General features: G+C 49.9%; 1 protein-coding gene across 1 annotated transcript; it reads left to right on the top strand.

The window, feature by feature from the left end:
• Positions 1 to 1,896: 1,896 nt before the first annotated feature.
• Positions 1,897 to 6,615, top strand: CDK3 (cyclin dependent kinase 3; the record flags this gene model as incomplete). The annotated part of the gene is made up of 7 exons (XM_082067198.1): positions 1,897 to 2,024; positions 2,834 to 2,911; positions 3,315 to 3,435; positions 3,708 to 3,878; positions 4,307 to 4,408; positions 5,204 to 5,407; positions 5,802 to 6,615. 7 exons carry the CDS (start codon positions 1,897 to 1,899, stop codon positions 5,925 to 5,927), a joined length of 930 nt encoding a protein of 309 aa, XP_081923324.1. The 3' UTR covers positions 5,928 to 6,615.
• Between the last annotated feature and the right edge of the window lie 2,815 nt (positions 6,616 to 9,430).

The following is a 9,430-nucleotide window of genomic DNA, read 5'->3' on the forward strand; positions in this document are numbered from 1 at the left end:
TTGATTAAAAACCTCTTTCGTGTTATGGCCCTGCATAAACTCCATAGATGATGTAAGAAAATTTAGCTATATGCAATTTTCCTCCTCCTAAGTACTGGGTGTGTAAGGAAGTGCTTGGTGTTGAAAAAGTTGCAAGAAGAGGAGATGAAGTTACATCAGTGCCACTCTGGTTTAAAAACACGGTGCCAAGCCCACTTAGCAGAATTAAACCATCAACAAAAAGACAGAAAATCACTAAATTGAGATGAGAATAAAATGTTAGTGCAAGAGAAAAGACTCTCCTGTGCTATAGGAATCCCCAGACCTGTTGTGACCTGGGACTGTGGTTTGCAGGGGAAAGGAGCCACCTGCAGCCTTTTCTTCTTTTTGTTCAGATTCTCTGGTTCAGAAAATAGGACTGAAGCCATACAATGCACAACAGCAGGTTAAAATGCAGCAGGTGTTGGCAAAGTCCCCTGCTACCAGCAGACTTCATTCAAGGGGATGAGTTGGCTCAGTAATTTCTGCGCTTGCTATAATCTTTAATCATAGTTTAGCCTTGTGTTTATCTTCATGCGGCTACAGAGGTACAAAAGTCCTGCCCCAGCACATGCTCTGTTCAGCACAAGTCTGAAAACATCACCTCAAGAAGCAAGATTTTAACCTGGTTTTGTAAGAGCCTGCCATGATGGGTTTATGTTTAGACATCATCTGCTGTCTGTTCTCCTACCTTCCTCCCCCTGCTTAAATTTTATCCAAATGGCCAGATTTGCCAGAGAGTTGGGAATGTCCAAGATGCCAGGACTGGGAATGTCTGAAATGCCAGGTTCCTATAAATGTTACGAAAAAAAACCCAACACAAACCCAACCAGCCAAGAAGAGGAGAGCGAATTTGGCAAAGAGTCTGGATGGAGACATGAGCACAAACTCAACCTTCACAATCCACTGAAGAACCCACGTCGGAGTTTGCTGTGGCCATGTGGATCCCTCTTCATCCACAGAGCCCTTTGGTTCTTTCAAACTGGCAAAATCACGATAATTTTTTTTTTAGTTTTGAGCTGGTAGTTCATCATTGGGCTAAATCAGTCCTTTTTGGGTCACCTAAATGTTGGGGTCTGCAGCCTGTGGGCTCATCCAGAGACACGGAGCCTACAAGCTCCTCCAGAAGACAGTCCCTGGTGCTCTACCTTTCCAGGTGACACAATGCATAATACTTTTAAAATTTTGTGTTCTATCGTCTGTCGAGTCAATGATTAACCCCCACCCAAGGACAGCTTCGAAGAGGCTGACCAAGTGGCTCAGCCCATGGTGGGGAGGTTCAAGGGACAGTTGTGCAAGACCAAAAAAAAAAAGGGGGGGCAAAAAACCCCCACAAACCAACAGCTACCAAAAAAACAACTACAAACAGACAAAAAAAGGCATTTCCGCTGAGTGTTTGACCTGAGCACATCCCAGGGAATCCTAATTACCCACCCCTGACGGCAGGCACCGAATGAACGGAGCTGCCGAGCTTCCCCTGGCCCTGCGCAGTCCCTGCTGCCTTTCCTGCTGGCTCAAATCACATCTTTGCACCCATTTTGCTCCATTTTTTCTTTAGCCAACACACTCTGCAGCCTCGATCACAAGCAGCTGTTCCCGAGCAGCTGGTGCACGGTGTGTTTGGCTCTTTGGGTCTGTCCGAGACCCCAGACAGGCCCAGCGCGCCCAGTCAGCCCTGTCTGCCGGTGGCCGCCTCACTTCAAGGCAGGTCTTTGTGCTGGGGGAGCACCAAATTGGCACCCAGACCCCAAAAACAGCTCAGGGGACACACAGGGAGAGCAAACACCTTCTGCATGTTTGTTTGAGGGTTTCTTACCTTATCTTTTTCCTCAGCAGTGCCAGCTGCTCCCCCCGCCGTCGCAAGGCTGAGGTGGCACCATGGATGCCTTCCAGGAGGTGTTTCAGAAGGTGGAGAAGATCGGAGAGGGCACCTACGGCGTGGTGTACAAGGCTCGCAACAAGCGCACGGGGCAGCTGGTGGCCCTCAAGAAGATCCGCTTGGACTCGTGAGTGGAACAAGTCCTCAGTGCTGGGGGCTGCCATGGCTCGTCCCAGCCCTGCGCACACCTGCCATACGGCAGCGAGCAGGTGGCCCCTGGGCCTAGCCCAGTGTCCTAAGTGATGCAAGAGGCTCAAAAAAAGCCTGACATGAGGGAAAACAATGTCTCTATTGGCTCCTGCAAGCAGCTAGGGCCTGACCTGGCGCCACCTGGCCCTGGCGCCATGGCCCAGGGCAGGGGGAAGAAGCCGCCATTTTGGGAGGTGTTGTCTCCCTCAGGGGTGCTGGGGCCTGTTGAGGTGCAGCGTCCTGGCAGGGCAGACTTCAACCCCTCCAGGGTGGAGACTGAGTAGATTAAAGTTTATTACTTTCCCCTGGGTTGGCCCTGGGCTGTCTCTGTGATGAGGGGCGTCAGTGTGGACCAGGGGCTATGGCAGTGGGACTGCACCTCATGGCGGCCCCTCAGGACAGTGGAGGTGGCTGCCTGAGGGGCAAAGAGCATTCATCTCCCCCTACCTCCAGAAAGTGAGATTTTTGGCATTTAAACCACTGGTTATCCAAATGTGTCCCCAAGCAAGCCCTCCCCCACAGCTTGCACTGTTTAGGTCACCCGCTCCCTCTCCTTCCCCATGGCTCCATGTCCCCCTGCCTCGCCCCAGCTCACCCCACACACAGCTCCATCACGAGCCGTGGTGTAAGAGACTTTCCCCATGGCAGGCGAGGGGGTACAATGGAAGGGAGAAGGGACACAGGACCCTGATGGGCTGTGGGATCCCACTGGGGGACGGGGTGCCATGTCATCTATCTCTGCCACAGGGAGATGGAGGGCATCCCCAGCACTGCGATCCGTGAAATCTCCCTCCTGAAGGAGCTGAAGCACCCCAACATTGTCAGGTAAGACCTGGAAGAACCCTCCCCACCAGCGTGTTGATGAGCTCCTGCTCATTGGCATGGGGAGCTCTGGGTACAGGCAGGACAAGGAGCCTTCCATTCCTTCCCTGACTGCACGGAAACAAGCAAAATAAACAGGAAAATGCAGCAGTCACTTGCACTTCTCTGGTTTGCAGCGATAGCCCACAACACTGCAACTTTACTCCAGCAACACAGGCTGGTCCAAGCTGCTGCTGCCCCAAACTAGATGCTGCTTTTATATTTCTATCCCTCTGGGCTGTTAGAGTATGTTTAGGCAAAGATCTGGAGAAGGCCTTCTCATGCACTCCGTAAAAAACTAACACTCCTGCATAGCATGGATTCCCACACAAAGGTACTGAAGGAAGTGTTTGCACTTTTTTTGCAGGCTCCTGGATGTCATACACAGCCAGAAGAAGCTCTATCTGGTGTTTGAGTATCTGAATCAGGACCTGAGGAGATACATGGACTCATCCCAAACTGGAGAGCTTCCTTTAAGTGTGGTCAAGGTACAGTGTGGAAGCAGTAACAGGCAGGGCAGTGAGCATGTGTCCTTGCTGCCTTCTGCTGGGCAGAGCCAGCACTGAGCTGCTCTTACCCAGATGGCATCTGGTAGACATTCGTCTTTGGCTGGAGGCATTCAACAGTTTGTGTGTGTCTCTAAGTATTGTTGTATTGTAGCAAGGTTTTTTTTCCCATTCAGGTCAATAAATGATCCAAAATGATCCAGCCTTCAATGTGTTTTCATTGTGGCCTTGTCTGAAATCTCTTCTCTCCTTAGAACTACCTTTTCCAGCTGCTGCAGGGTGTGAGCTTCTGCCACTCGCACAGAGTCATCCACAGGGACTTGAAGCCACAGAACTTGCTCATTAATGAAGCAGGAACAATCAAGCTGGCTGATTTTGGACTGGCAAGAGCTTTTGGAGTCCCCCTGCGCACATACACTCATGAGGTATTGTTGGGGCTCCCTGCCACCTGAGTGGGGTACACAGTCCATAGTGAGTAGACAACAGCAGCATCATAAGTTACTCATCCATAACAGAGGCCCGTGTGTGCCCAGTTCCGTGCTCTTAACCTAACCCGCAGCTAAAGGGTTACCTCACGTCCCCACAAAGTGTGCTGACTGCGCCTACCCTAGCCTGCCTGCAAGCTGGCTTCCCGCCTTCTCTACATAAGGTGTATTTATTTGTTTGAGTGTCCTGTTGAAGAAATGATCTGTTAATCCCTATCTTGCTGTCACTAAGGTGTCTGTTAATGCAGCATGGCCTTAGCATACTCTGATTTGTACAATCACTGCATTACAGCTGAGAAGAGAGGATCCCATGCCTCTAGTTTCACCCAGGGAAATGAAACAAAGCTTGTTTGTTGGTTTCTTACCAGGTGGTGACCCTGTGGTACCGAGCACCTGAAATACTGATGAGATGCAAATTCTACGCAACTGCTGTGGATATGTGGAGCATCGGCTGCATCTTTGCAGAAATGGTAAAATGGGTTTAAATAGTCTCTTTAATGAGCAGGGAGGATGCAGCTGCAATGAGAGGCGGGGAAGGAGGGACAAGATGCAGAACATTTGTGACATTGTGGTCCCACCCTGTGCTGGGCTATGTATTATGGAAAGTCCACCCTGAGGGTTAGCTAATCCTGAGCTGTGGGCTCAGAAGGAAATCTGCCACCAGCAGTGGCCTGGCAGAAGGCAAAGAAGCCTCTGTAGTCAGTTCCAGGCATATGGGAAAGTGATGCCTGTCCTTACAGAAGGGGTAACTTCAGTCTGATTGCTGCAGCATTTTCATCCTGGGAGGAGGTGACTGTTACACATGTGCCCACAGTGGGATGCAGAAAACTAGCACTCATAGCATGGCGGAGTGGATCTCCTAGGGGTCCATACTCCACTTTGAAGAGCTCTTGTTATCCCTACAGTGTAATAACACTGTCCCTAGCTCCCAAAGCCTCTGAGCTGCAGATCAGCAGAGCCTGGGTAAGTAGGTAGGGAGGGAAATAGCCTGCAAGAGTGGGTGTTAGGAAACTGGAGACACAGAGGTGTAAAGGACTGGCTGAAAGGGGGACAGCCCCAGGGAATGGGGATCCACGGAGAGGAGCTGCAGACAAGCAGAGAGACCTCCGTGACCCTCCCAACCAGTGCCTGGCAGAATCGCTGCATTGTAACTGCCCTGGCCTGTGCAGCTGTTTGCGTCTGCTGGGACAAAGGGTTGTTGCAGCAGGAAATAGGGCACACAGCTGGTGGAAAGGTGGGAGCTGGCCTTTTTTTTTTTTTCCCAGGTGACCAGGAAGGCCTTGTTTCCAGGGGACTCTGAGATTGATCAGCTCTTCCGAATCTTTCGCACCCTGGGCACTCCCACTGAAGCGACCTGGCCTGGGGTGACCCAGCTGCCTGACTACAAGAGGGACTTTCCCCGGTGGGCAAGAAAGGACATGAAGGATGTTGTTCCCAACTTAGATCAAGATGGTAGAGACTTACTGGTGGTGAGTGAGGGCTCAGAACAAGACCCGGGGACAAACAGGATTTTTCAAACTGGACAAAGAATGGGGATATTTGGGACTGACCTGCCTGGAAGTGTGTTAGCTGATCTGGCTCTGGTGCTCAACTCTGCCATCGCAGACACTGAATCACAAATAGGGCTCAGTCCTGGCTCTGAAGCAGGACTGTCATTGCAGGTTTCTCTAGGAAACCACTGCATTGAGGGTCAGGAAACCCTTCTAGCATAGTCCCCACAGTAACTTCAGCTGTGGGTTACTCCTGAAGCCCAGAGAAGGGAAAAGGCAGAAGCAACATCTGCATCTGGGCACCTGTGCATGCAGGAGCAATCCATCATTTGGTTTTTTAAATCCTAAATCTGCTGGGTGTTTCTCTTGGCAGCAATTGCTCCTGTATGATCCCAACAGGCGCATCTCAGCCAAGGACGCCCTCAGTCACCGGTACTTCTCCAGGAGAAACCCTCAGAGCCCTGAAGAGCGATGTGTGCTGCAGAGACACAGCAGATGAGAAGGCACAGCTCTCCTCCTGCATTCGCACCTCCAAGTAGCAGTTGCATACCTGGTTTTGGGCACTTAGCAGGGGGGTGGCTTGGACCCAGGGTCTCACTTCTCCTGAGGAGCCTGGAGGGGGATATTCTTGTTTGTCTGGTTACAGTGAATTGAGCTGTTTTGAAAAGATCATTTGCAAAAGGGTGTGAGGTATTTATCAGCATAAAACACTGAAATGTGGATGAGAGAGCATCTTTCAGAGGTTCATCCTTGCATTACTCAGTGAGCTAAGGTGACACACAGCGATTTCTGTCACTCCAGCACTGAATCATCCCCAGGGCTGTCGGTGGCAGTTTCTGACACCAGGGCGTGCTGGAGCTCTGCTTTGGGTAGCAGAACACTTCTTCATTCAGCCCTTTGCTGTTATCAGAGACTGGGTTGTTTAATCTGAGTTGTTTAACAGAGCTGACATTCTGCTGTTTCACAAGCTGAAAAGCTCTATCCACTGTCTTAACTTGTGCTTTAGCTGGGACCAAGAAGTCAAAAGATCCAGTTAATATAAAGCACTTGTTGCATACGGCTGGAAACAGTAACAGCTGAAACACTGGCTTTCCATCATCGCTCTAGATGTACTGCTGTTTCCTTCACTTTATTGCCTTGGAAATGTCTCTTTGCTGTTCAAATATTTGGAGAATTGTCACTGACTTTTCGTGTGGTTTTGACATCTTCATGTTTTTTCTTTCGGTACAGAAAAAAATAAAGGCTTGTCATTTGTTCAGAAACCTCAGTGTTTATTGTTTGGTGCAGCCCATTGGGCTAGTGATGCAGGACAGCCTGTCTGGTCCTTTTTTTTCCATAGAGCTCTTCTCCCTTCCTCATCTCCTGCACTCCTTTTATCATTTCCAGCTCAAATCCCTGGCAGGTGCACAGATGTGCTCTTGATTCTGTTGCAGAACGTGGAGCTGATGGTTCTGCAGCACAGTGCTGTCTTGGCATGGTGAGATGTGCTTGCTTTCCATCAGAGGTTGCCACAAACCAGTTCAGAGTTATGTTCTACTTATTTAAATACTCAAAAGGCAGATTTTTAACTTAGGGAAGCCAAACTTCTGCACTCCTGTTTTTCATGCGCATGCACACACATGCCCTCCCAATAACTGTGATCCTAAGAACTGATTTCAGCACATCCTGACAGCTCTCAAAAGCTCTCACATTCACACACAGCTGTAGCACAAACCTCACTGTCCACCTGTGATACCAGAGAATTTGCACAGGGGATAGAAACTTTTAGAGTCCATCCAGAAAAAAGCCCCTCCTTTTCCAAGACCCACCCATCTAAAGCCAAGCTCTGCTGTCCTTTGGCTTCCTCCATTATTCATTCCTTCTCCCCACCCAACCAAAGGCAGCAGGGTAAGCTCTGCTTAACTCCTGACGTTGAAAAAGGCTTTTGTCATTCTTGTTGTAGCAGCCGCACCTCCTGACAGATCCCCGACAAGAAACCTGGGACTTGTTGCTCACCTCGCTCTGGGCCCTGTCGCACCTCCCACCTGTTCTTTCCCAGCAGCTTTAGAAGCCGCCAGGACTCAGGGAGCTCACTCACCCCTGCAATTTGCATAAATTAGGTTTTTTTGGGGCAGGTGGGTGTTGCTTTCCTTTTGAAGCTGTTGTTAGGAGTCGTGCTGGAGAGGCTGCCTGGCAAGAGCTGACCTAGTGTAGGGGAGGGCTGGTTTTCTGATCAAGCAGGGCTCACACAGCAGCTATGAGAGCCACGTGGCAGGAAAATTGAAGCCCTGCTGTGCTCCTGCAGCATCTCACGGCATCTGTACAATAACACCCAGCTCGCAGGGGCACGTTTGTGAGACATGGATGAATTCTGCCATGGGAATAATTCCCCTGCCTTTGCAAACATGTTTTAAAGACATTTGTACAGACACTGCTCCGTTTTCTGCTCTACATGAACAAATGCTTGTGTTGTACCAGACAGGCTCTTTGCAGAAAAGCTTTGTTTTGTTTTTTAAAATCTGCATTAAGACATAAATACCAAGGACATTTATGCCATTAGGCCTGGCAATAAACACAGACCACGCAGAGCATAGGACAGAGCCTGGGCAGATCCTAGACCAGAAACTTGGTGTTTCCATAGCTGGGCTCAGGTAATTAATGCTGAGTGCTACCTACCAGCAGGAAGGTAACAGGACCTGTGGTTGTGCTGGGCTTACCAGCATGGGAACAGTTCTTCCTTGGACTGCAAATCCCAGCTGGGCTACATGGATATGGAGGCTCTGATGGGGGAAGAAGGGGAAGAAAACCTCTGTCCTTAGTGATGATTTTGGAGGTGTTGGATTTCTCAAGCAGCATCAGCTAAAAGAGTCCTTGGGAGAGGGGGGAAGAGCAGCGTGTGTCAATAGAAAGTAATTTTTGTCTTCCCATAAAGCCAGGGGACTCTTCTGAATATGGCTGAGGCTAGGGATGAACATTTCAACTCTCAACAGTGATACGTGGGAGTTAGGGCTTGTTCACGTCTGCAAGGACTGATACCAGAAGTGACCCAAAGGAGGGAAAGCTTGCCTAAAGAAGTAGCAAGTGCAGATTTTCAGGTATTGCTGGGTGGATCCTGCAGCCAAGGCCAAGGGCTGTAGACAGCAGTTTCACATCACTGTTGACTACAAGCATCATCAGTCTGTTACTGAAGTAATCTGTTCCTTTGCAACACATCTGCCTCTGTACAGGGATAGGACAAGCCCCAGAAATCATCCACTTCAACAGGGTTTGGTTTTGCTTGGGGCTTCCTCTGCCAGCAGCTCAGTGAAGTGACCCCAGTCACCGTACAGCCACCACCATCACTGGGCTGTGGCCAGAGAGGCACCAGGGACAGGCAGCTGGAGGGGACAGGGGGGCTGCCCGTTCAGTAACTGCCTGCACTTAGACTGGATCAAACATAACATGGAACTGCACCTGTTGATGACCCAGTCCTTCTTACAGAGGTGTCCAAATGACCAGGAAGCAGAGTCCCATGGGTTTTCAGTTTTAAAGATAAATGTAACAAAAATCTTTAAAAATATGGACTCGCATGCAGAAATAAATTTAGGGGGTTTAGTGCTGAGAGATCAGGGGGAGCAAGAGCCTGCAAACCCTTTGTAGATGGGGCTGCAGGGTACAGGACTACACGGGGAGAGGACTCGCCATGTATTCAGCCTTTCACAGCCTCATCCTGCAAAGATAACACAGCCACAGAGATGCACTTTCTATGTTTATTGCATGCAGAAGAATGACCCTACATTAAAACGCTCTGGCTCTCCCCACTTTCTGGGCATAACCACATTTAACCTGCTGCCAGTGGAGTTCTCACAATGAACCCCCCTTTGCTGTCACAGCAGCTGCCTGGGGACAGTGGGGACCTCTGTGTGTCAGGCCCTTGCACGCTCACAATCACACTTTCGTCCTCGCATGACCACGCTGCATTGGGAAGCAGAGATAGCTAAGATAGAAGAATGTGCAGCCCTAAATGCCAGACGTTCCGCTTCT

This window comes from Streptopelia decaocto, assembly GCF_964273445.1.
Source record: "Streptopelia decaocto genome assembly, chromosome: 16".
In the NCBI taxonomy this organism is placed as follows: domain Eukaryota; kingdom Metazoa; phylum Chordata; class Aves; order Columbiformes; family Columbidae; genus Streptopelia; species Streptopelia decaocto.